The 26519-nt window shown below is 60.6% G+C and overlaps 1 protein-coding gene across 7 annotated transcripts; it reads left to right on the top strand.

The window, feature by feature from the left end:
• The first annotated feature begins 6827 nt into the window (after positions 1–6827).
• On the top strand, positions 6828–24697 carry EPHB3 (EPH receptor B3). Of its 7 annotated transcripts, XM_086618338.1 has the most exons (16): positions 6828–6834; positions 11415–11479; positions 11849–12521; positions 19802–19957; positions 20103–20438; positions 21237–21430; positions 21512–21671; positions 21766–21871; positions 22294–22352; positions 22511–22633; positions 22735–22982; positions 23230–23445; positions 23538–23687; positions 23776–23969; positions 24135–24290; positions 24589–24697. In XM_086618338.1, exons 2-16 carry the CDS (start codon positions 11423–11425, stop codon positions 24695–24697), a joined length of 2937 nt encoding a protein of 978 aa, XP_086474464.1. In that variant the 5' UTR covers positions 6828–6834; positions 11415–11422. The 7 variants fall into 7 exon arrangements, with proteins under 7 accessions (XP_086474464.1, XP_086474467.1, XP_086474470.1 ...); XM_086618341.1 differs by lacking the exon at positions 6828–6834 and having other exon boundaries at positions 11396–11479; positions 21237–21361; positions 21506–21671; positions 21766–21907; positions 22309–22352; XM_086618344.1 differs by lacking the exon at positions 6828–6834 and having other exon boundaries at positions 11420–11479; positions 21237–21361; positions 21506–21671; positions 22294–22346.
• Positions 24698–26519: the final 1822 nt, after the last annotated feature.

Genomic DNA, 26519 nt, shown 5'->3' with positions numbered 1-26519 from the left:
GAGCTGGAGGGAAAGTTGCAGCTGGGCTTGGAGAGGTTTCTGCCTTGCCCAGCGTTAGGAAGCTGTCGCTCGCGTCGGGGTCAGCGAGCTCCCGCGCTTCTGCTGCGCTGGGCATTTCTGGCTGCTCACGATGCTGCTTCCTGATGGGGACCGGCGCGTTCAGGCGGTTACTGTAAATCTAGCGTGCACGTTCGTTCGGATGTTTTAGTGCTGATCATAAATCTGGCACGGCCATAAATCAGCACGTATGTCCTGCAGACGACAACGGCAGCGAGCAGTTCCTGGACCCGGCCACCTTGCTGTCCCCTCCGAGGGGACAACGGGCTGGGCTTGCAGCCGGAGCCTGGCTGCGAGGGTGGGGGGCTCCAGGGCTGGACGGTGCTGCCCGTTCCCAGGGGGATGGCGGGGAGTTGGGTTTCTTTACAAGGCCCCACGGGGGTGGAGGGGAAAAGCCGCGCTCGGCAGCAGCTCAGTGAGGGCTTTGTGCTGCCGAGGAGAAAATGGTTTCTCTCCAGATCCTGTAAGTGCGCTGGGTCTGTTTGAAGTCACAATGTGTTTTTCTTCTCCGGTTCAGCAGTCCCCGGGCCGGCTGCAGAAGGAATGCTCTATCTGGGGGCAACAGCGGATCCTTTCTCCTGCACAGGGGTTGGAGCTGAGGAGTTCGTCCCGGCGGGGCTGTGGGAGCAGAGGCCCCGCAGGGAGCAGACGTGATGAAACGGTGCGGGGAGAGCGCTACATTTGAGGCCCTTGCCGATGGTCCAGGGATAAAACCCCAGGCTTCAAAACGCCCTGGCCCGAGGGGGCATGGACTGCCGCAGGCTTGCTCTGCCCATCGCCCTGAGGGTGCAGGTGGGCTGGGACTGGGACCTGCTCCTGAGGAGCCATTCTGCTGCCGTACTCCTGCCCCAAGCAGCCTCTCTGGGCACGGGACTCAGTTTAAAATTGGGGTTTCCCACGTGCTCCTCCACGAACCCCCACGCAGAGGCATCGCGTTGCCATGCGTAGCCCCGAGCCAACTCGGGGTTCAGCAAAATACCCAAACTCCCCTGAAGCAGGAGGATTTCTATGGGGGGGTTTCCTCATCTGGGCTTTGCCTGTTCGCAGCTCCCAGACCCCCACCGGGCATTACACAGGCTGACCATGCTCCTCTCTGCACCAGCAAACCCCTGCTTAATTGACCCCGGTACTGGAACTGCCAGGTATTTTCTTGGCAGGGAGATTTGCTTTCCGTTTAATTACTTTTCACAGAAATGGCATGTTTCTTGGGAGGGGGGCGGGGGGGTGATGGGGAGAATTTAGCCCTGCTGTTTTATTGATGCTTGGGGTGGGACCGCAAAGGAAAGCGGGTTGTGGGGCTCCTCGGTGCTCGCTGGATTCATTAAATCTCTGGTTCCTCGCTAAAATCTCTGTTTGAGGAAGCCCGCCCCATCCGAGCTCCCGAGGCGGGGAGGAGAAGGGCTTTCCTTTGTGTCAAGTGGAGCATGCGGAGAGCCGGGGAGAGGGAAAACTTGCAGCACCAGGGTGCGTTTGCAGCCCCGTGTTTCTCCCCGGCATACGGCTCAACCGGTGAGGCTGCGGCTGCAGGGCCGTGCCCGCCCGGCCCTTGCGATTGGGAATAGCGGCCTCTGGTTTTTAAGGAATGAACCGAAACTCCTTGTTTTGTTGTGATGACTTACTGCGAGAGATATTTGGGGAAACCAGTTTGTTGCATTTTCTTTCCGTGAGCCGTTTGGTGCTGCCACTGGAGCTTGGCGTTTAATTAAAACAGCCCGAGCGATCTGAATCACAGACTCGCATGTTTTTAAAATTGTAGCTGTTCCTGTTGCGCTAAGTCAAACTGGTTTGTCGGGATTAAGCGTCTCCGCCTGGGACCTGTGCTGGGGGAAGGGTGCCGAGGCGGCCCCAGGGTTGGGATCCCCATTCCTGGCTGGCAGAGGCGACAGGGTGGGTGCCAGCCTCCCCTCGAGGAGACCCACTGGGAGAGGAGGACTGTCCCCATGGGCCGCAGTGGAGCCAGTGGCTGCTATCGCCCCGTGCTGCCCCAGGGTTGAAGCTGTAACAAGTTGGCATAGCTTCTGGAGCGGGCACGTTCCCAAGCGAAGCACGTGGGGGACAGTGGGGATGGGGCACCCCTCCACAGCCTTGAAGCCCCTCGCAGGGAGCCAGGCATGGCCCTGTGTGGCACGGCACGGAGGCCTCGTGGCGCTGAGCTCCGGAGAAGGGCCATGTGCCCTTCCCGCAGGACCGCCATTTCCAGAGGGGCCCCAGCCCTCCCCTGGGTGCCTGCTTTCCCCTCGGCGCAGCCAAGCCCGTGCTCACCGAGGCGGGAGGGCGCGAGCCCAGGGCCAGCTCCACATGGCCGCCTCTCCGAAGAGGGAAGGGAGCCATCTTGGGAAGAGGCAGGAGCACGGCAGCAGGGCCGAGCGCTGGCCCCATGGCTGCTCTCCGTGCACGTGCCGGCCGGGGGTCTTGGGCTGGGGCAGGGGGAAGGATTGCTGTGGGGGTCTTTTTTATTTTATTTTTGCCCGTTGCTAAGCCCCGCGCTGACGGGGCCTGGCCTGTCTCACGCGTGTGGCAGGAGCTGTTGACAAACACCTGTTTCCCAGCCCCCTCCCCAGGAATGCCCCGCGAGGGCTGCGTTGCTGGACGGGGTAGGGAGGACACCCCCTCCCCGGGTCCCTCGGCCCTCCCAAGGGAGCCCCCCTCCAGGGCTTCCCTGCCCAGCGGCAGCTGCAGGGGGGATTTGGGCCTCCCTGTTCCTCTCCGAGGTGTGGCCGTCACACAGCGCTGCCGAAACCCGTCCCTGTCCCGGGGAGAGGACACCGCCTTCCCCCCTGCTCCTTCCCTCCTTCCCCCCCGGACCAGCCCTGCTGGTCCCTTGGGCGCTCAGCCGCCCACCCGGCAAGGGCTGGGGTGCGGAGGGACCCCGTGGGGCGAGCGGGAGGCGGAGGGGCACTCGGTGAGCGCACACGCACACGCGGCGTGCGATCCGAGACCTTTTTTTATTAATGAGAAAAATGTGCAGGGCTTGAACGATCGCCAGGAACAGATTTATTCTAGTTCCCCAGAAATTAAACTGAAATGAAGGAGCGAGTCAGCCCGGCCCGGCACCCCCTCCTGACTCTGTGCTTGTTTTAACTCTGGAAGAATCTGACTTTGGGGGTGGGGGAGGCGGGGAAGGGAGGGGGATATTTGGGTTTAAGCAGTTCCAGATGGGCTCGGTGCTCGAGGAGAGCCGAGGAAGCAAGCGGAGAGCAGCGCGGAGATTTGGGTAACTGCCCCAGGCAGGAGAGAGGAGGGAGATCTTGGCAGAAACTCCCACCCTGCGCTGCCGGGATGGGATGGAGCTTGGCAGCCGAGCTGCCCCGTCTGTGGGGCGAACCTTTGGATGTGCAGCGAGTAACCTTTTTTGGGGAGGGGGTGGGTTTTTTCTTGTGTGTGTTTTTTCTTGTGTGTGTGTTTTTTTTTTTTTAAATATCATTACTCCTTCTTTGGGCTCTTTCCAAAAGTACAACCTGGAAAAAAAATGGAGCTGGAGTGGGGAAAGGGGCCTTTTGGATCTCAGCCTGCCGCAAACGGTTGCCCTGTGGAGGCAGGCCTGCAGCACCAACCACATTCCCTTCCTTCCCACAGGGACTTTGGGGCTCTCCATCCACCCACGCCAGCCTAGCTCGGCTTGGTGGCCCCATGGGGACACCTGCCTTGTGAAGCCACGGCCACAGGGCGATGGGGCTGCGGAAGGAGGTGGCAGGAGCGTCTCTGCCATAGCAGGACCTGGAAACGAAGGTAGCTTTGCAGGCCAATTTGCTGCCCATGTCCTGGTCGATGGCATTCGCGGCTCGAACAGGTCTGGCGTCTCCCGATCGGATGAGTTATTTCTGTGGCAGCGGAGAGTGGCTGCATGGCCGTTCCTGCTGGGGATGGCGACCTATAAATCTCTCCTGCCCTCTGGCCTGCAGAGCTCATGCCTGCCTGGCACAGCTAGTCGCGTTGTCCCACGGGAGCCCATGGTGAGGAGCTGCAGCAGGCAGCCCCTTCCCCTGGGCCAGGCAGAGACATGCCCATCCCAAGTGGGCAGCAGTCATTTTAAGGCAGCAGCATGTCTGGCAGTGGGCAGGGCTGAGAGGTTGTCCATGGGGGCTGTCCGTTCCCCTTGCCCAAAGCCTGGCAGAGCAAAAGCAGCTTTTTCCCCCTGGGCGATCCAAAGCATCCACCACGTGGGCAGGGACGGCAGCTCTTCCTTGGCCAAGCTGACCCTGGCGTGGCACACCGGGCTCTGACATCCGAAATCCCCGCGGTATTAATAGAACGGTAATTGCAGTGCAGGGCTGGACTCGGACAGCTGGCTCACGTCCTCTCCCGGCGTCAGTGCGGCCTTTCTGCAGGACCAGAGCCTGGCAGTGGGACCTGGCAGGGTTTGGGCAGCGGGCTGCACGTGTCCTTGGCGCGCGATTGCAGGACAGGAGCCTGCTGTCCTGCAAAAGCCCCAGGCTCTGAGTACCGTGCTTCAGAAGGGGGTGCAGCGTGGGTGCCAGTGGGTGCGGGAGCGTGGCTTGGCACAGCCCTGCTCGCCCAGTGGCAAAAATTTGCCCTCTCTGACTCGACCCAGTGCGTGACCGGGAGGAAGCCAACACCCGTCCCTCTCCGTATCCCGGGCGCTGCCACTTGATCTGCTTTTCACAGAGCTGGCACCTGTCCTCTCTCACATGCTTCAGTCTGTCTCACAGCCATCAGGAAACAGCTCCTGGTGAGGAGCATGCGGCCGGAAAACCCTCTTCAGTCAGTTAGCGACCGGCGGGCGGGCGACGGGGCAGGGCTGGAGGGAGGGAGTGCTCCTGTCGCGCTCCGTCTCATGTGCCAGGCAGCTCCTGGTCATCCAGGAGCTGGATCTGCCCATTCAGAAGGTGCAGGGCAGTGGGGGCGGATGGGGGGACTAAGGAAGATGCAGCCGGCCGATGGCTCAGAGTTAGGGGGCCATCTCCCTGCGTGAGGTTGTTACACCCCGGTGCAAGCGCGGTATCGGGAAATGGAGAATGGATCCTTGGAGCATCCTTGGAATTGGCATCTCGGGCTCTGCTGTGAGTTTACCATGGTGCTAGTGGGACTGGGACTGGTAATGGTGTTGGGACCAGCAATGGTGCCGGGACCGGCGGTGCTGCCCACCCTAGGCCAGGCTCTCCGGGGCAGGGACTGCCTGCCCTTGTGCGTGCGTGTGTGGTGCGTACAAAGGGGCCTTAATCTCAGTTGGGGCCTCTGGGCCCTGCCATAATGCAGAAATAATGAGTCTATTATTAAGTGCCCACAGTACTTCTTCACTCTGGTGGCTCGCCTCCAGCAGCAGGCAGAACCTGCCCCACTTGAAGTGGATGTGTCATCATTTGCCTCAGCAAATATCCCCTTTGATGATGGGCCAAACGCCCTTGGCACAAAGGACCACAGCTGTGATACAGGCCCCATTTTTTTTTTTTCTTCCCCCCCCCCGCCCCCTCCTCTCTTCCCTTTGTTCCCAGTTCGTTGGCAAGTCGTCGGCTTGCCCCAGACCTGGACCAAGTGCGTGTTGGTGGGCATGGGAGATCCAAGCCCCCAGAGAGGGACGTGTTGGGGGGCCGGCTCCCACGGCAGCCCCGCGTCTCCCGCCTCGTCGCTGGGGAGCAGCGGGCGCCCTGCTGGGCGCGAGGACGGATTCCCAGCGTGGGCGGCAATAGGGCTCCAGCCCTTCCCTCGGGCTGAACCGCACCGCCCCTGGTCTGCCCGGCCCCGCAGCCGAGGAGGGCACGGGTGGGACCCGGCGCGGCCCCTGCGCTGGACGCTGGGGCAGCCGGGTGTGTGTGGGGTCCCCGGGAGAGCCGGGATTCCCCAGGGAGGCGGCGGCGCTGCCAGCGCCGTCCCTGCAGAGGGAGCTGGCAGACAGCATCTGCAGGCGCCTTCACCAGGCTCCCAGAACCCCTGCCTGGCACCTTTGCTGCAGGTACCCCCCAGCCCACCCTGGGTGCTGCCAGTCCCGCGGGTGTCCTGCCTGCTGCCGGCCTCCTTCCTTCCCCACCTGCAGTCTTCCTCGCCACTCTCCTGCCTCTTGGTTGCATCAGCAAGAGCCTCCGCTCCCCGCAGCGCAGCTCGGGCACAAGGGGCTGCCCGCTGCCAAAAAAACCTCCCAGCACGACAGCAGCCCCAAAGCTGCCGTCTGCAGGGCGCTCCGTCCGCGGAGTTTGTGGGCTTGGTTTTGAGTGGGACGCGCTTTCCCATTGCAGGCAGCATGTGTGAGTCCCCTGGCTTCGGAGTGGGGCCATCCCCTGCTCAGGAAGAGGATGGCCATAGGGTTTAGCTGGGGTCAGAAGGGGAAGGATCCTGCCGGAGGAGGAGGAGGGATTTGGGTGGGCGGCACACTCCGGGAAAACGTGTCGCGGGGTCTCCCAGAGCTGAGGCGCGCGCAGGGCGCTCTGTGTGGCTCAGCTTTTGTGTACGTGAAACGCTCGTCAGCGGGAAAAGTGCAACCTCAGGTTCTCTCCCACAGGCAGCTCTTTGTTCCCAGATAAAGGACCTTACACCAAAGGCCCTTTTGTGCCGCTGCTCAAAACGGTGCTGGGATTAATTGTACCGATAGGTGCTTGAATGGGGAGCACACAAGGCCGCTCGCTCCTGCCGTAATTATCTCCGAAACCAAAGAGGAAATTAAAAATGTGTGGGGAGATGCCCCTTTTGGTGACTTCTTGACTAGCAGGCAGTCACCGAGACTGAAAGTGTCATCCCTAAACAAGCTGCTTTTCCTTCCAAAGGAGTATGGCGGTGAGCAGAAGAGGCATCCGGCACCACCGCGAGCAGCTGCTGCGGTGGAAGGCAAGCGGTGTCCTGGGGCAAATGGTTCAGCCATCGCTGCTGTCTACAGGAGCCCGGCGTGGGACGAGTGGCCCGGCCCGGCCACTCATGAGTGGCCCCGCATGGCCACTCATTCCACGCCGGGCTCCTGTAGACATGGTGCCATGGCGTGTATGTCTCCCGGAGAGCATGGGCATGTTGCAGAACAGGTTCCTCTGTTTGCGGTGAGGCTGTGTGGGTGTCTTCTACTAACTTTCCTCCCTTGACTTCTGCCAGGGTGCTCTGGACTTGCGCGAGCTGCCTTCTCCTCGTTAGGGCGAGGAGCTGGCGTCCTACCTTGCCAGCGCATCCTGATAAAAGCCAGCGGTCCCCGCTTTCAAAGGCAAGAGCATTCCAATCAGAGCCAGTTGGTGAAGATGATTGAGTCTTCCCCAGCGGCTTCATCTTGAAAGAATTTTGATTTTTTTTTTTTTCCCCCCTCTTCTTTCTGGCTCAGCCGCCATTGCTGCGCACGTCTGCCGCTCACCAGCGCGAGACGGGCTCTCTGGGCCTCTTGGAGGGGGGAGTTCAAATGTTTTCGCTGGCCTCAGACTGTGCACGCCACATTCCTGAGCCCCTGCGTGGGGAGGAAGAGGTCCCTGGCTCCAGATGGGTCCTTGCCAGGGCTTCAAAAGCCCAGCAAGCTGCTGGGGACGCTGTGGAGGTGACAGGAGGGCTGCTGGCAAGGGGATCCCTCGTCGTTGCAGCTCGGGGTGCACCTGGGAGGAGATTTTGCAGGGCTGGGAGGAGGCAGCCAAAGCAACACTTGCAGCTCCATCCAAGGAGTGAGGCTCTTTTCCCTGCTCTGGGATTCGACTCTACCGTGGAAATCCTGCATTTTTGTGGGGTTGCTTGTGGCCTGCTGCGCTCGCCAAAGCATGGTGAGGCTCCTGCTGCATCCCTTGCCTTTGCCCAGCTGAAGGTAAGGAGAGGACAATTCCCCAGCACTGCAGACGGTGATAAAGCGAGCCTTAGGGTGACTTCCCCAAGCTGGCGAAATTGGGAGCCAATTTCCCGTTGACTAATGGGACCAGGCTCTCGCTATGGCATGTGGGATTGAGGTGGCTTTGACTCACTGCTCGGCCAGCCCTGACGCTGTTCACATCCCTCTGAAGCACCTGCAAACCTGAACCGAGCCGGGAAATCACTGGTGCTGCCTCTGGGCCCACCTCTGGCACCATGTGCCGGAGGGAGAGAGCAGCCGACTACTCCCGAACCAGCGAAGCCCAGTGCTTGCCCATCTCCCCAGCCCTGGTCACTTGCACAGGCCCTTTCACGAGGGGCCAGCACTTGGTGTGCCCCGGTGTTTGCTGGAGAAAGGTCACGGGTTTGGTGCCAGGGTACCGCAGCATCTCTGCAGCAGCTTTAAGGGCAGAGTGCGGTTTCTGTGGCTCGGTTGTGGCCGGCTCGGCTCAGCGTGCTGCCACCAGCCCCGCAACCATGCAGCGCAGGAGCAGCGGGGCCGTCCACCCACAGCCTTCACAGTGGTGGGCTGCGGGGGGCTGAGGGGCTCCGCTGACCCCACCTGGCCCTGCTCGCTCCCGCGGCTGCAGGAAACCCACGCTGCCCTCCGCGCTCGGCCTGTTTCCTTTAGCTGAGTTGCTCAGTGATTTTATTTTTATTATTTCCCCTCCCCGCTCTCTTGGCGGTTTACATGGCTCTCGTACCAGTGGCTGGCTTGGCTCTGTTGTTTTTTTTCTCCCTCCTCTGCCGGTCAGATGGCAGATGCTGCCAAATTAGGATGCAGGCAGCAAGCTTCCTGTCCGAGCCGTAGCTCTGCCCCAAGCCAGCGCTCGCAGGGAAAGGTGCTGCCGGACGGGACGGCTGCCCACGTGCCCTGTCCTGGGGCCAGACCAGCATGGCAAGGGCTGCCTGTATGGAGGCTGCTGGCATGCCAGGGAGATCCCGCATGCCCTGGGCAGGTTTGGGGAGCAAAGCTCCCCTCCTGCCCCGGGACCAGGGATGCCGGCACAGTCAGGTCCGGCCCAGCTCTGTTGCGGCTGCCCACGGGATCCTCATGCTGCCTCACTCGTGGGCACACCCAGGTCCCCATCTCCCCAGTCTGATTCACCACTGCGGCCACTTGTCCACACCAGCCCTGTCGCTGAGCACACAGGGCACCCATGGCATCCCTTCCCCACTCCGACCTGCACTGGCAGTGGGGCCTTTTGCTGGCCGGACCCATGCGAGTTCTCTGCGCTGGGACTTGGCAGCCCAGCGCATCGTCGGCGTCGAGCGCGCGCTTGGCTCTGCTCCGCCGCCAGCGCGGCGTGCCTGGGCCGTCATGCGGCACCGCTCTGCCCTTATTAGGGCAGCTGGTGTGAGGGGCCCATCCCTTGGAGAGGTGTGGGTGGCCCCGCTCCACGACCTGCTTCCCCATGGTCCGGCACAGCTGCCTTCCCTGGGAGCCCACCCCGGTGCAGGGGTCTGGGGAGCACGACAGTGTCTTGAGGAGGTCTCGTGGCCATGCAGAGCTGCTCTCTGGCCTCTGTCGGTGGCCAGTAGCTAATGCTGCGGGGAAGGGAAGAGGAGGTGGAGAAGGATGGCAGATTGCTGCATCCCCTGGGCAGGCAGTGCCTTGGGACTGGACAGAGGCTTCCCCATGGGTGCTCAGCCCCATCCTGCGCCCTGGCCATCCTGGCATCCTCATCCCAAGTCCCCCTTCATTACCTGCTGGGCAGAGGGCTCCTTCCTTCTCTGTCTTTGTTTTTGCCAGGTACCCTTTAGTTTGTGTTTTTGAGAAACAGCCAATAACCACTGCCTGATAGCCACCTCTGCACTTCTGGTTGCAAACGAGACAGTGTCGGTTTGTCCTCGCTGCTGTAGATGCTGCCCTCCCCACCCTCTCCCAGCTGGGGACCTGGCACCAGGAGGAGTTTTCCTCACTCTGTCCCCGTGACATGTGTGCCGCCAGTGCCACCAGCCCATGATGGGACTGCGGTTGTGTTTGCTCCATGGGAACGGCCTGGGCGAGAGGTAGGCTCACCGGCCAGGTTGAGATCCTTGCAAACAGCAAGGCGGGTCGGAGAGCCCACGTGTCCTCAAATGTGCTTGTTTACCTGTGCCGTGGTGGCTGTCATGGCCTGTGCTCGTGGCCCATCTGTGGGTGCTGGCTTGGAAGCTGCTGGCGGGTCTCCCCGAGGTGGGACGCAGGAGGGTGTCACCAGGCTTCATACGAAACTCTGCGACACGTGAACGTTTCCTTCCTCCTCCGCACTTCCTCCCCGGCTGGGTCAGCCTGTGGTTTTCCTGGGGTGGAAGGAAAGGAGCTTCAACTGCTTCTCACTTCTGGGGCTGAGCCATGGTGCCCGGCACAGCCAAGCTGCCTTGGCACATCCTGTGCCCCGGCCATCGAGAGCGACTGGCTCCCAGCCCACTGCCAACTCTGGGGGCTGGAGAGCCATGGCTTCCTGCCCCGTGTCTCAGAACTGGGTGGGCTGAGGGATGGATAGACGGATGGATGGACAGCCCTTGGGGAGCTGTGTGGGGTCTGGGATGGGGCTGTGCCTGCAGCTGGGGAGGGGGATGCTTTCAGCAGGGAGGTGTTTTGGAGCTGGTCCTGGGCCCTGCTTGGAGGCACCGAAGCCCCTCTGAGCACGCTGGGGTCTGTGGGGGCTGTTGCCTAGCTCTGGGCTTTGCATCCTCCTTGCTCCAAAACTCCAGGGCAGGAGAGGGGCTGGAGAACCCCAGGGGTGCCAGCTCCCCTTTAAACAGACGTCCAAGGAGGGGGGAACGCAGATCCAGCAGCCCACAGAGGAGCCCTTAGCACCAGCTCCAGAGCGCGCTGTCGCTCTCCATCATTGCGTCCTGCTCCCAGTTTCCGCGCATAGTGCTTGCGCGGGGCCGCGCGGCTCTGCCCGGCGTTAGCGACAGCTGCCTGCGATTGCAGCTCTTCCCAGACAAGCGTCTCGCTCCCCCAAGGCTGGGGCTGGGGCTGCTCGGGGAATGCTGCCGGGGTGGTTTGTCTTGTAGTCTGCTCCAGGAATGTTGGCCAGACGGTCAAATTCTTCTTCCCTCTTGTAAAATGAGTGATGTGGGGCGTCTCTGGGAGAGCAGCCTGCCAGTCCCTCCTCCTCTGGATAAACCTGCCTGGCCCGCACCGCCCTGTCATGGGAACGGGCCCTTTCAACCCCAGCCACAGTAAATACGCGCCCTGCCAAAGCAGAGGGGGAGGGTGCCGATGGGGGTGCCCCGTCTGCCTCCTCTGGCACCCCCCCGTGCTAGCCATGGGGCACAGCTAGCTGCGCCAGTGGCCGGGGGTGGCAGCCCATCCCTGTCCTCCTCCCGTCACCACCTGGCTGGCTCCTTGTCCTGCTGTTTCCCCGCTCCAGCACAGCTCTCCGGGGACGCCTCGCTCTTCCTGTTCTCCTGACGGGAGAAGTGAAATCTGGAGTCTGTCTGCACCGCTCCCCCCTCCTCCCACCACGTCTCACCCCCCAAGTTGCTGTTTTCCGCAGAAATGTCAGCCTTGGCTCTCCTCTCCCCCACTCCTCCTGTTTTTTTTCCTTCTAATCTTGGCCTTCATCTCCAATTACTTCTTTCTCTCCTCCCTCTCTCTCCAGAGACCCTGATGGACACGAAGTGGGTGACCTCTGAGTTGGCATGGACAACTCATCCGGAGACAGGGGTAAGTCTGGAGCCATCCCCTGCCCTGACCTCCAAAGGGCATGGCTGGCCCTGGCCCCGCGGGAATTGAGGCTGCTCGCCAGTGCCGTTGTGGAGCTGGCTACGTCTTCCCCCTTCCCTCCCGTGCTTATCCTCTCACCTCATGAAACCATCTCCTGACTCTGTGCCGGCAGAACGGGAGCGCCATGGTCCCTGGTCGGGGTTGCTCTTAGTCATCTTGATGACCGGGAGAGTTGGGACGGGTGGAGGTGCAGCTGCTTCTCTTCCCTGTTGACTGTTGCCCGGTCCCCCCACGCCATGCCGTTCGCCCTGTGTCCATGGCACTGACCTCCCCTGCTGGGGATCTAACCCACTCCTCTCTTGCTCACAGTGGGAAGAAGTCAGCGGTTACGATGAGGCCATGAACCCCATCCGCACATACCAGGTGTGCAACGTGCGGGAGGCCAACCAGAACAACTGGCTTCGCACCAAGTTCATCCAGCGCCAGGATGTCCAGCGCGTCTATGTGGAGCTGAAGTTTACCGTACGGGACTGCAACAGCATCCCCAACATCCCCGGCTCCTGCAAAGAGACCTTCAACCTCTTCTATTACGAGTCGGATACCGATTCTGCCTCTGCGAATAGCCCTTTCTGGATGGAGAACCCCTATATTAAAGTGGATACAATTGCCCCGGACGAGAGCTTCTCCAAGCTGGAGTCTGGCCGTGTGAACACCAAGGTGCGCAGCTTTGGCCCTCTCTCCAAGAACGGCTTTTACTTGGCCTTCCAGGACCTGGGAGCCTGCATGTCCCTCATCTCTGTCCGGGCTTTCTACAAGAAGTGCTCCAACACTATTGCTGGCTTTGCTATCTTCCCGGAGACTTTAACGGGGGCTGAGCCCACTTCTCTGGTCATCGCACCGGGCACCTGCATCCCCAACGCGGTGGAGGTGTCTGTACCCCTGAAGTTGTACTGCAACGGCGACGGCGAGTGGATGGTACCCGTGGGAGCGTGTACCTGTGCCGCCGGATATGAGCCAACCATGAAGGACACCCAGTGCCAAGGTATGTGCGTGGCAGAGTGACCGTGGCTCTTGTCCTTGTGGCTGCGCTGATGCAGAGGAGGTGGTTTTGCGTTGACCTCGGTCTGTTTTCGGAGGCTTGGGCGCTGGGCGGGCTCTCTGAGGAGGGATCTCAAGGGAGAAGGGGTCTGAGAAGCAGGAGCAGGGTGGTATCTCGGAGGAGCGGTCTGCAGTTCTGCTCAGCATCTGGAAGCCTTAAAGCCTTTGTGGTCTGGACTGACGCGGTGTCTGCTGTGACACACTGGTTGGCATCCGCCGGTGCCATCCTCTGCGAGATGCATCTCCTCACCAGGAGCCGTGGCTCAAGGCACAGTCCTCAGCAGGGATCCAGCGTGTTTAAGCTCCTGAGCGTTACCAGAACCTCCCTCTCGCCCCTGCTGCCGTGTCCAACATCTCCCCTCCTGCGGTGCTCGTGGCTGGGGCGAGCGGTTGTTCCTGGCAGGCGTGACTTCACGCTGGTTGTGCGGAGGCACTCGGCATCTCCGGTGGGGAGCAGGGCCCTGCTGCGCTGGCTGCAGGAGAAGCTGTACGGGTGCACGCGGGTGCACACTCCTGCCAGCACCGAGGGCTCTCAGCGGAGAGGGTGGGGAGCAGCATGAAGGCAGGGGAGACAGAGCTCCCTGTCCCTGCTGAGATTTGAGGGAAGAGCATCTGGCATGTGGAGATATTGGAGATGGAGAGCCAACTGGGTGGTGCCAGGATAGCCCTGTGCGGCTCCTGCAGCTGCCGTGCTCGCCCCCGACAGCTTTGGTGTTGCTGTTTCACCCCAGGTTGGGCATGTCGATAAGCAAAAATCTGCCTGGATGGATATTGCTTTTCCTTGGGGTGCTTTTGTTCTTGGGAGCTGTCTCCAGCATGCAGGACCCTGCCCTGGGGTGGCTCAGGTTTAGGGCAGAATGGTCACCGCTCCTCTTGGCTGGAGGCATCACGAAAGGAGCGGGATGCTGGCTGAGCCCCTGGTGCTGGATCCCTCGTGCTTGCCGATGACGGGATGCTTGGCGCCGGCCCTTTTCTCTTGGCAGAGGCAATGTGATTTGGGACGGCCCGTGACGTGGGGCTCGGGCCAGGCCGGCCTCTCTGCTGGCTTTGGGAGCAGCGTAGCTGTCAGCCGTGCCACTGTGGCTGGTTGGGGAGAGCTCAGCCTCTGCGGGCCACAGCTCTGCTGCGGAGCCTCCTGCACCATCAGTGCCAGCACAGCCCTGACCGCAGCGTCCCGGCCTCCTCTGTCAGTCTTGCGAGCAGCCAAGTCTGGGGCAGATGGGCACCAATGCCAGGCATCCATCACTGGATGAAGAGCCCACACTTGAAAGCGTGCGCTGGGGTCCCCGCTCCTGGGGACCTGGTTTCCTTCTTGCTTGGGCTGTGAGATCTTGGACCGTACAGAGTGTTTGCTCTTTCCCAGCAGGGAGTGGAGTTTCAGCACAAGGTTATACCATTTCCAGCCGGCATCCGGGCTGTGCCGAGCAGGGATATCCCCAGGCAGGACCAAGGGCTCCTCAGGCATCGCTGCAGCCGGGGGCGATGTCCCATCTCCGCATCCCCCAGCCAGGCAGACGCCCACGTGGCGGCTCTCCCAGCGCCTTTGATTTCCCCCCCGCCCCCCCACAAGCTCCGGCTTCTCCCCCAGCGTGCAGGGAAGCCGCGCTGAGCTGGAGGCACGGCTCCATCCGGCAGCCAGCCCTCTCGCTGGGCAGAAGCGGCGGTGTCCTCACGTTTCTCTGGGAAAGTTGCACTGCGCTTGTACGATCAGATTTTCCGCCATATGAGTGTGTGTTTTTAAGTGGAAACAGCTGAAAAAGGGCTGGGAGAAGCCGGAGACGCAGCTCCCTTTTCTGCTCTTGGCTGGATGTTCCCTTACCCCATTTCGGCAGCCCCGTACCACCGAGAAGGCTCTCTGTCCCCGGGGTGTGGATGCAGCCCCGTGGAGCCAGGGTTTCGTTGCTCCTGCCTCGGGGAACCCGCCGAAGCTTCACCACACGGGCGAGGAGCGCTCCGGAGTGCCAGATGGCATTTTAATAAATAACAATACCCAGTTACTGCTTAGATGGGATAAGCCCTGTTGTAAATCTCCCCCTTTCCCCAGACTTTCAGTGGCCTTTGAAGATCTCCTCCTCCTCTTTATCTCCATCCAGAGCCAGGATTAGACCTCGCATTCAGACCTGTTACAATGCAGCTTGTATCCCGGTCCCTCGGGAGCCGAGGGCTCATCCCACCCTGCTGAAGGCAGTTTCTTTGGCACGCTTTGTAATGCAATACGCCAGGCTGGTATCTGGCACTCTAGTCCTGAGTTGCCAGAGCATTGATTTGGCATCTCATTCTCAGCCTCATTATCTTTATTTAATTAGCACATGGCCCTTCTGGGGGTTGTGCCGCTTCCCACACGCTCCCTGCCACGCAGAGCTGCAGAGGCAGCTTTCCCTGGAGGAAGAGGGGCTGCTGGCCGGTGAGAGGGACGAAGGCTGCCTTCGCCCCCCACCCTGAGCCTTGCAGCCCCCAGCACTGCTCCTTTTGGCTTGCCAGCACCCAAAAACCGTTCGGGGGATTTGGCATCAAGGTGCTCCCCATGTTGCGTGGGCGAGCGGTGGGAATTTCCGTCATGTGGTGCAGGGCTCCCGGCGCAGAGCAGCTCAATGTGCTGCACCTTCCCAAAAATCCTCCTGGCCGTGCGGTCCCCATGCCAGATTCGCCAGGGTTTGCCCCCCTGGTGTTGCTGGTGTCACCCAGAGACAGAAAGGTTTGGGGTCTGGCTGGCAGGGCCAGGGCTGGCAGCGAGCCCCCGCCTTGCATGGCCCTCGATGCCCATGGGGGAGTTCTGGAGAGGGGACATGGCACCTGCAGAGCCCGTGCCCCACTCACCAGGGGACCAAGGCTGCACGGTGCCCTCGATGGACGCGCAAACCGTAAAAGCAGCTGGGGAGATGGTGTGCAGGGTGATGCCACGCGCTCCTCGGCCCTGTTCCTCGGCCTTTCCGATGTCCCTTCTCTGCTGGCACCGGGCGCCGGCTGTTTGGGCACAGTCCGTAGGCGATAGCGGGTCAGGCTGGGGCCAAAAAATCTGGATTTTTATGAAAAGAAATTTTGCTTGCAATCAAGTGACTAATGGAAACATCATCTCGAATTAAAAAAAAAAAAAAATGCCAAGCAAGCATTGCACTTGCCAACTGTTTGCAGCTTTGCATTGCAACACGGGCTTTGCTGCATGAAACCCAGGAAGTGAAACTGCCTGCGATTAATTGCCCCGGCTTCCAGATCAAAGGCAGCTCAGCGGCGGGCAGGGGAGAGCTGCCGGTTTACAGCCGGGCAGCTCCACAATGGGTTACTTGTAACGCGGTCGAGGAAATCTGCCCCTGACGTCCTGCCTGTGACCCGCTGTGGCTTGAGAAGCAGCTTTGCTTATTGAGAGGGGTTTTTTTTCCTTTAAAAAAAAAAAATGGTTTCCCGCCTGTTCCTTGGATGCCACTGTTTAAATCCCTGAGGGCTCTTTCCCTTCTCTCCACTTCAAATTTACTCCATTCGCTTTTTGGACCGTGCTGGCGTGAAATATTTCCACCCAAAGGGTAATTTTTCTTTTTTTAAAAAAGAAAAACAATCAAGTGCCTTTTAAGAGAGACTTAAAAAGAGAGTTACCGCCTCGGCTGTAGCCTGGCTGTTGCTTCCGCGGCTCTAATCCATCTGCAGCCGCTTACGAAAGCGGGAAGGGAGCGAGCCGTGCCGGTTCATAAAGCGCAGATCGTCCCAGGCAAACTCGATTGCTGCCTTTAAAGAAATTACAGGGTTGCTGGACAAAGGGATGCGATCGGTTTAATTTATCTAGGCTCAAGCGAGGCATTCTGCTTCAGTCCTACAGGGAGAGAATTAGCTGAAAGGATGCTGCCCAGGCTGGAATAGTGTCGCATGGATGGGAAAGCAGTTGAGACCCGAAACAGGGTAGTTTGAGGCTGGTATTCCCCAATGCGCCATGGGCTATCCCTCCCTTTCCCGAGGGAGGGGACCCTGAAGTTTTGGGGATGCACATGGGGTTCGTTGCTGTTTGCCAGCACCCCAGGCAGTGCTGGGGGCTGCCGGCGCAATGAGTCACTGCTCTCTGCTGCTGCCAGGAGGGTTTCATTTCGGTGTTTTTTCAGTTCCCTCCTCTGGACTTTATTCACCGGGGTGGGGATTGTATTTGGGAAGAGTGCCCTCCTCTTCCCCCAGCCCTGGGCTGCGGCTTTGCGAGGCAGGATCAGGCCCCGGAGGTGGGCGACTGATGAAAATCCCAGAGGGGCTGCTGGAAGCAGCCAGATGGCTAGCGGCGGGTGCCATGCTGGGCATGCAATGCCACGTAGAGGGTGCGGGGTCAGTTTTGCAGCAGCCCCAGGGCTACATTACTGCCCACCCCACACTCCGCACCCCACTTAAATCCCCTCCACAGCCGATCCCCACTGTCAGGCCAGGCTGCGTCTCCTTCCCATCAAACCAGCGGCTCCTCTTCAGACTGGGGAGCTCCGCTTCAGTTCCCTGACCTGTTATCCTGTGGCTGTCAGCAACTGTCATGTTCTCCCTGGAGGTGACTGCGGCCCCGGCACCGGGAGATGTGATCTGTGTGCAGAGGTTCAGGGTTGTTATTTTATTTAAGGACACTTCAGTAAGAAAAGTGCTTATGCAAACCTCCTGGTGCGGAGAGGGGAGCCCAGCTCCCCAGCTCTGGCTGGATGGAGTCGCGTTCCCGTTCCGAAGCTCCCAGGCTCGTTCCCTGGTGTGCCAGCCAAGACAGTGGTTGTTGTACAGGCAGTTTCTTGCAGAGAAGAGATGACACAGCGGCTTATCCACTGGGGACCTGGGATCAGCTTTCAGCTCGGTTGCAGCCTTCAAACGTGGCGGCTGAGAGCTGTCACGCTGCCACCGAGGTCTTTATGCTCTGATTTATTAAGCAGAGTAGGAAACTTAAACACTGGAGTGCATCTGGGCCCCAGTGCCACTCCTGCTCTTCCCTGGCTTTACAGAACCAGGACATGGCTCATCCTCCTCCTGCCAGGATGGCACAATGCTGCGGAGGAATTACCTTCATCCCGTACACCTGCGCTGGGCACTGCTGTGGGCTGGCAGGCAGCTAGCTGCCCGGGGACGGCTTTGCCCATCCCTTCCTCCTGTGTCCAGGGGCAAAGGAAACCCTGTCCCCTCCGTGTCCATAACCCCCTGGGCACCGGCTGGCGCTGAGCGGGCAGGAGGCTGAGCGCCTTCTTCCCTCCTGCGTCCTTCGCAGGGCACCTGGCTGTCCCCAGCTGCCATCTGCGCTCGGGCCGTCGGCTTTGCACGAGCCCCGCTCGTTCCAGCTTTGCTCTCCCCTAACAAGCCTCTTATTTCAGGGGGTTTTGTCCCTGATGGATCTGGGCTCCTGTCCATAACCAAAGCATGTTTGGCAGCTTTCTGAGCTCAGAACGTTCCTGTCCAAGAGGTTTCAGTCATCTTTCATTCCTCAGCAATCTGGTTCCTTATGTGTGAATCTGCATCCACCCAGTTTGAACCACCCAGGACTGGGGCTGGGCGGGGGTCAGCCTGTGCTGAGGCTGCTCTGCTACCCCTGGGCATCTGCTGTCCACCTCTTCGCATTTCATGGTGGTGAGGGTGGCCCGGGCTGGTGGGACAGGAGCCCTGGACCTGCTCACTGAGGTCTCCCATCTCTTGCAGTGGAGCAAGGCAATGCGCCCCTTTACCCTCCATCCTTAGTGAGATGGGCTAAGCTTTCCTTTCCAAAGGGAAGGCCCAGAGGTTGGTTGAACTCAGGTCAAGGAGCTGGAGCGAGTCAGCCATGTGGCCAGTCCTGTTCTGACCGAAGAGGAGTCTCCTTGCCAAAAGGCTCATGCCCTGGGAGCGGGAAGCAGTTCCTTCTGGCCATCCAGGCATGATGGTCCGCAGGTCCCATCGTCATCAGCAATGGGATGCCTCCCCCCGTGCTGGGGCTGCTCGCGCATCCCCCTGCCCAGCAGCACCACAATGGAAGGAGGCTTCTACCTTGGGGCTGCTGCTGCGCAGTGCCTGGGCAGAATGGGGGCCAGGACAGCACCTCAGAGCTGCGTGTGGGTCCCCATGGGGCCAGCCCAGCAGCCTGTGACTCAGCACCACTCCACACCCCACGTGTGGGGCTGCAACCAGCTAGAAAACTTCCACGGATGATGTCGGCAGATGCCTCATAGCAGGAAACTTCTGCTTGCTGCAGCCCGGTGAGGCACCAGGAAACCTCCTCCTGTTTACAGGTGGTGTGTGGCAGGCGCAGGACGTGGAACAGGGCTGCTGGGAGGGTTACATGCCCTTGGGAGCTGCCCTAACCCCAGCGGGGCGAGGAGGGTGTCCCCTTCTCTGGGGCCATTGGTGCTGGTACCACCCCAGCTGTGGTGAACGGGGTGATGAGAGCACGGAACCCACTTCCTTGGGGCAGCGCTGCGATAAATCGGGCTATTTCAAGGTGCAGGTCACATTCCCAAGGCCGCTCTGCCCTTCGACTCAAGTGCCGTTAATCCTTGCACGTGCCCCTCGTTACTGCTCAACACCTGGTGGTGCCAGCCGCGCTGGATCCCGGGACTTACATCTCCTTGAAGGACCCCGATCAGAAGTGGGGGTAGGAGGTGGCAGTGATGCTGAAGCAGCTCTTTAGCCAAGGACCCGCAGGAATCTTTTAATCTCGCTTGGCACTCCACTCGAGCCGACCTCGGGATGTGCCGCCGCCTCGGACCTCAGAAGTGGCTGAAGAGCCGGAGGCAGAGAGTTTGGGGCTGAGCAGCCACTTTTGAGGCTGCTGCAGGCAGGGCTGAGGGGTCCTTTCCTTCCCAGCCTTATTTCCCTGGGGAACAGATCACTGACCCTATGGAGGGTGCTGAGTGTGGAAAACAGCTGGGAAAGGGGATGTTAATACATGGCAAAGCCCTTGGAGAGGTGTGGTGGAGAAAAAAAATGGGGGCCCGATCCCTGTACAGCTGCTGGGTACCAGCTCTTCCCATCTCCAGCTGCCCTAAGTCTGAGACCAGAGTGCAGTGTCTCCTGGGCAGAGCTGTGCCAGCGCTGGCGAGTGCCTGTACCTCGTGCCCACAGCACACTCTCACCTGCCCTACCCAGCCTGGGGCACTGTATCCCTGGACATGGCTGATGGCAGCAGAAAAGCGGCCTTGGTCCATAAGCCACCGATGGGAGATTTGGCAGAGTGAGGAAGGGGTTTGCCAAGCCTTGGGGGGAACGGTGGGTGTTTTCTGGGTGTGCTTAGTAACTGGGGTTTGTTTTCCCTTCCTCCAGCCTGTGGCCCGGGAACCTTCAAGTCTAAGCAGGGGGAAGGTCCCTGCTCCCCCTGCCCTCCCAACAGCCGGACCACCTCTGGAGCGGCAACAGTCTGCACATGTCGAAATGGCTTTTTCCGGGCAGACATGGACTCTGCAGACAGCGCCTGCACCAGTGAGTCCCACCCTGGGTGAGGAGGGGAGGTGCGGGGGCAGCGGGGGTCCGTGCTCAGCGGTTTGGGGGGAGCGTGCTGTCCCCATGCCAGAGGTGAGCCGGGCACAGGGACACGCCATCCCTGATCCCTGTGTTCCCCCCACAGGCGTCCCCTCCGCCCCTCGCAGCGTCATCTCCAACGTGAACGAGACGTCGCTGGTGCTGGAGTGGAGCGAGCCACAGGACACGGGTGGGCGGGATGACCTGCTCTACAACGTCATCTGCAAGAAGTGCAGCGTGGAGCGGCGCCTGTGCACCCGCTGCGACGACAACGTGGAGTTTGTGCCGCGCCAGCTCGGCCTCACCGAGCGTCGCATCTACATCAGCAACCTGATGGCCCACACTCAGTACACCTTCGAGGTCCAGGCCGTGAACGGCATCTCCAACAAGAGCCCCTACCCTCCCCAGTTCGCCTCTGTCAACATCACCACCAACCAGGCAGGTCAGTGGAGCTGCCGGAGCGCAGGGGCTGGCTCTCTGCTGCAGAGCGGAGCAGGGGTTTCTTGCTGACAGCCTGGGAGGCTGCAGTCCTTTGTGCTGCTGCGTTACTGGCTCTCCGCGCCTGCATCTAATCCCCTGGGTAAATTCTCATCTCCGTTTAACGCGTCTCCCTGGAGGAGATGAGATCAGAACGTGTGCGAATGGAGAAGAGCAGCGTTGGCAGATGCTCCGGAGAGCTCCGGATCTCCTAGACCTACCCCAGAGATGTTGTGCCTGCTGTGAAGGGAGGAGGAAGGAAATGAGATTTCCCCCCTGTGGGCCTGGGAAGGCTCAGCACCAGCCCAAACCTTCACAGCCAGCCGAGTGCTCGGCCATTCTCTTCTTCTTCCTACTCTGGCCCAGCTCCAGCGTGCTGGTAATCTCCAGCCACTGCGCTCTGATCTGATTTCACGGGTCTCGTCGGTGGGGTGGAGCTCTTGTCAAGTGGAGGATAGGGGGGAGCCCCGGTGTGGGCCAGCAGGGCCCTTACCTGGACCAGTTTGCACCTGGGCATGGGACAAAGTGTTACCTTGCTACTATTTCCAAGGGTCCCCTCGATCTCATATCACCTTGGCTGCAAAACAGTGAGATCGCACCTCCCTACAGAGATTTGTGGGAGGCCAATCTCGAAGCTTTTCCATCCATTTCCACTGGGGTTATCAGAGCAGGTCCCAGGCAGAGAGTCCTCCGAGCTGATGTGGGATGGTAGAGGGGGGACCCTGGCACAGATGGCTCATTCCTCCTCTGCCCTCTTTCCTAGCCCCATCTGCCGTGCCAACAATGCACCTGCACAGCAGCACTGGGAACAGCATGACGCTGTCTTGGACTCCCCCGGAGAGACCCAACGGCATCATTCTCGACTACGAGATCAAGTACTCAGAGAAGGTAAAGCAGGAGGCAGAGCAGCCTTTCCCCTCCTCCATCCCTTCTGGCACTCTTCTCTGCAGAGACAGTGCCCGGGGGATGGAGGGGCAGCAGAAGTGGGGATCACTTCACAGAGGTGACACCCACCTGTCTCCCCAACAGCAGGGCCAGAGCGATGGCATCGCCAACACAGTCACCAGCCAGAAGAACTCGGTGCGGCTGGACGGGCTGAAGGCCAACGCTCGGTATATGGTGCAGGTCCGGGCGCGCACTGTGGCTGGATACGGCCGCTACAGCCTCCCCACGGAGTTTCAGACAACTGCGGAGGACGGTAGGTACCAGGACTGGGATGCGTCCATCCCCCAGCCCTCCTGTGTCTGCTCCTTCCCCGGCTTGACATTGATTCCTGCCTCTCCCCCCATCAGGCTCCACCGGCAAGACTTTCCAGGAGCTGCCTCTGATTGTGGGTTCGGCCACTGCGGGTCTGTTATTCGTCATAGTCGTGGTGATCATCGCTATAGTCTGCTTCAGGTACTGGCTTTCCAGGGAGAGGGGGTTCAGAACTGGGTTTGGGGGTTGCTTGTGTCTGCCCCAAAAAGCTTTCCCCTTTGCCGGGGGAACAGAGCTCCAGCAGCTCTAGTCTTGAGAGCAAAGGACTGGACCTGCCACACGTGGGTACCTGAGCAGAGGTCCTGTGGGAGGACTGTGCGTCTCTGATTCCCCAGCACCAGCTGGGCTCTGCCCAGGCTCCTACCATCCTCTCTCAGCACAACTAGGCCATCTCCTCCCATCGCACCTCAGGCAGAGGGATGGCTCAGCTCACCAGCTGCCAGAGGGGAAGCGCTCTGGCATGTAGACTGTCTGTGCTGGGATTTGGAAGCTGGCAGTGAATGTCTTTGCCCCATCAGGAAAGGGATGGTTACTGAACACCTCCTCTCGTCTCCTTTGGGCAGGAAGCAACGCAACAGCACGGACCCTGAGTACACAGAGAAGCTGCAGCAATACGGTGAGTGTGAGAGCCCAGCAAACGGGCTCTGCCTGCCCTCTCCAAACTCCTGCCCCGTGCACTAGCCAGGGACCAGGAGGGATGGGCTGACCGCCCGCCGAGCTGGCTCAGCGTCTGTCACCCACGTTGCATCCCTCCTGGTGATGACTCCTCTGCTCTTGCAGTCACCCCTGGGATGAAGGTCTACATTGACCCCTTCACCTACGAGGATCCCAATGAAGCCGTCCGGGAATTCGCAAAAGAGATCGACATCTCCTGTGTCAAAATCGAGGAGGTCATCGGAGCAGGCAAGTCCCGGGGCTGGTCACAGTAGCTGCTGAGACTGCCGCCTCTCACCCTGCCGCGTGGCTCACCGTGCCTCCCCCATTCTCCCCTTCCCCACCCGCAGGGGAGTTCGGCGAGGTGTGCCGCGGGCGCCTGAAGCTGCCCGGACGCCGCGAGATCTTCGTGGCCATCAAGACGCTGAAGGTGGGCTACACAGAGCGGCAGCGGCGGGACTTCCTGAGCGAGGCCAGCATCATGGGCCAGTTCGACCACCCCAACATCATCCACCTGGAGGGTGTGGTGACCAAGAGCCGCCCCGTTATGATCATCACGGAGTTCATGGAGAACTGTGCGCTTGACTCCTTCCTTCGGGTGAGCATCCATCCTCCCCTCCGCTGCGCTGGGCTGGGGGCTGCGGTGCATGGGGGACAGCAGCTCCAAGCCCTTCTCCATCCCTTTACATTCTTGTGCTGACATCCCTAGGGCTAAACTGTGCATAGACGTCATGGGGTGGGAACAAGGGGTGGCTCTAGGGAAGAGGAAGGTGGTGGTAGCACATTGGGATCCTTCCCCAATCCCTTTGGGATGTTGCAAACCCCACTGATGTCTCCCCTGGCAGCTGAACGATGGGCAGTTCACGGTCATCCAGCTGGTGGGGATGCTGCGAGGCATTGCCGCCGGCATGAAGTACCTTTCGGAGATGAACTACGTGCACCGGGATCTGGCTGCCCGCAACATCCTGGTCAACAGCAACTTGGTCTGCAAAGTGTCCGACTTCGGGCTCTCTCGTTTTCTGGAGGATGACCCGGCGGACCCCACCTACACCAGCTCCCTGGTACGGGACACTCAGGGGAAGATCCACTGATCTGGGGGTGGGGGGAGACATGCTAGGTATGTGCTAAACAGTGGAGCTGTGTATCCGTGCAGGGGGGCAAGATCCCCATCAGATGGACGGCTCCTGAGGCCATCGCCTACCGAAAATTCACTTCAGCCAGCGATGTGTGGAGCTACGGCATCGTCATGTGGGAAGTGATGTCCTACGGGGAGCGACCCTACTGGGACATGTCCAACCAGGACGTAAGTGGCTCCCTGGGGAGCAGGGAGCTGCGGGCCACCAGTGGGGTCCTGGGTGGCTCACAGCCTGCCTCTGCGTGTCCCTCCACAGGTGATCAACGCGGTGGAGCAGGATTACCGCCTGCCACCCCCCATGGACTGCCCCACGGCACTGCACCAGCTGATGCTGGACTGCTGGGTGCGGGACCGCAACCTGCGGCCCAAGTTTGCACAGATCGTCAACACGCTGGACAAGCTCATCCGCAACGCTGCCAGCCTGAAGGTCATCGCCAGTGTCCAGTCAGGGTCAGTGGCGTCCCCACCTCCAGCCAGGGCTTCCCCCAAGCCCAGGGAACACGGTGGTGGCTGGGACAAGAGGTGTGGGAGGGCAGGGATGAGAAGTCTCCCCCGCTCCCAGTTACACCTCTCTGTTCCCTGCTCCCCGTCACCTGTGGTTCTCTTGTCCTTTAGCATCTCCCAACCGCTCCTGGACCGCACCGTCCCAGATTACACCACCTTTACCACTGTGGGAGACTGGCTGGATGCCATCAAAATGGGACGGTACAAGGAGAACTTCGTCAATGCCGGCTTTGCCTCCTTTGACCTGGTGGCACAGATGACTGCGGAGTAAGTCCCTGCTTGGAGAGGAGGGAGAGGGCTGGGGTTGGGAATGCTGTACATCGTCCCTTGCCTCTCTGGCAGCTGGCTCCTTCTGCCTGAGCATGTGGAGAGCTGAAGAGTTGTGCATGGAGTTTTCCCCACTGGGTTAAGGTCTAGGATCTACCATCCTGTGGTGGTAGAGGAACACTGGGTCTTAGCAGAGGGCTGTAATGAAGACGGGTCCTGTGTCAGCTGCTAGATGGGGCAGGGCCACGTGCTGGTGTTGCTGCTGGTGGGGGACTGAGCCTTCACCTTCTCCTTGCAGAGACCTGCTGAGGATAGGAGTGACGCTAGCAGGGCACCAGAAGAAGATCCTGAGCAGCATTCAGGACATGAGGCTGCAGATGAACCAGACGCTTCCGGTGCAGGTTTGACCGCAGGGGACTCTGCATTGGAACGGACCGAGGGAACCTGCCAACCAGGTTCAGTTTGCGGTGCAGCCCGGCTTCCCGTTTCCCCCTTCACACGGCGCTCCTCTGCCTCGGACGGTCGCCTGGGACGGGACGGGCCGCCCTTCCCTGGATCGGAGGCACTCGTGCCGAGAGGGAGCCCAGCTTTTCGTCCCGTGTCCTGGAGCGGCGAGGCAGCAACGCATCTTCATATTGAAGATGGATTATGGGACAGAGATGGCACATCCCGCTTCCCGCCCTGTCTCGGTGCTCATCGGTTTGAAGAGTTGTTCTGCTTCTTGGATTTCTTTTCACCCTGTTTTCCCACAAGTCCTCACTTCCCACCCCTCCCCAAGGCCACAGACTGTTGACCCGTCCGCTGAGTCCGTCAGACGTGTCCGAAGCCTTCCCTAACTCTGGTCCCCGTGTGGAAGCAGCCAGGGGAGGTCGAGCTGGCGACAGGGCCGGGGCCATCGGCCCCAGACAATCACTCCTCTCCTCCAGCCCTGGCGGCCCCTCCGCCCGAGGGTCTGCACTGGAACGTGTCCCAATGGAAGGCTTCGCTCCCTTTCTTGGCTTTGCACGCCAGAACCCGAACCCCATGGGATTTACTATGCAGGGAGTTAGGAAAAAAAAAAAAAGAAAAAAAAAGAAAAAAAAAGAGATATATTAAAAAAAAAAAAGAGGGAGCAGAAAGGGGAGGGAGGGGGACCAGGTGCCCGGCTCCACATCTCTTACCCTCTTGGTTCTCCTGGCCGGCTCTGGACCGCAGAGCGAGGCCGTCAGCACGTTTGCACAGGGACCCTCTGCCCCCGGACCGACGGCAGCCACGCTCCCCCCGAGGGGCTGGAGAGCGGGGCTGGGGCAGGGGCTGCGCCGGGGGCCGAGGCCCGGTCTCCCCCAGCCTCCTCTTTTATGCAGAAGGAGTGGGTGCCGCCGGCGCGGCTGCCCCGCTCCTGACACACGCTGTGATTGCTGCCAAAAGACTCACTCACCTTTCCCGGAGGATTCACTGCAGCCCGGTTCCTCCAAGCCGAGGGAGAGACTCCCGGCGTGCCCGAGTGTGCGTGAGTGTGTGCATGCGTGCGTGGGTGTGTGCTGGCCGGCAGGACTGGGTGAGGCAATGGGCAGAATAAAGGCAATAAGAATTTTACCGGAGTTTCCTTTGCTCGATCGCACTCACCCTGCAGTGGGCTCAGATGCCTGCAGCTTCCCTGCCCGCCGGGGTCCTCCTTCCTCCTGGCCAGCCCCAGGCTGGCTCTGTGTCTCTGTCTGCTTCCCCCCTTGTCTTGCTGTCACGTATCCGGGTGGTCCCGCAGGGTCCCCCTCGGCACCGGTGCTGCCACAGGGCTGGGCCAGGCAGCAGTGCCATACCCAGTACCCACCCTGCAGGGCCTTGGGACCCCGCATGCCCCTCTCTGGGGTGTGTGGGGCAGAGATGACGAGTCCCAGGGCAAAGCCAGCCATGAAGCTCTGTCTAGCATGCTCGGAGAGGCTCATCGTTTGGAGGTTTTCCCCCTCATCCCCTCAAGTCAAGCTGGAACTGCGGGAACCAAACCGGGTGTGTGAAAACCAGGCGAGGAGCAGCCGGGCTCACCCATGCTGCTGCCAGCAGGTCCCCGCAACCCCTGTCCTCCTCCCTAGACCCCCGGTCCTCCTCCCCAGACCCTCGGTCCTCCTCTTCTGCTCTCCCCAGGCAGTCTGGCCCCGGGCAGGAACGTCGCAACAGCCACCAGCATCCCTGAACCACCGGCCTCGCTCCTCTCCGTGCAATGGCAGCTGCTGAGCCAGGCAGGAGCACACAGTG

This window comes from Tauraco erythrolophus, chromosome 11, assembly GCF_009769465.1.
Source record: "Tauraco erythrolophus isolate bTauEry1 chromosome 11, bTauEry1.pri, whole genome shotgun sequence".
In the NCBI taxonomy this organism is placed as follows: Eukaryota; Metazoa; Chordata; class Aves; order Musophagiformes; family Musophagidae; genus Tauraco; species Tauraco erythrolophus.
The sequence above is the reverse complement of the archived record's forward strand: the minus strand, read 5'-3'. Positions and strand labels throughout refer to the sequence as shown.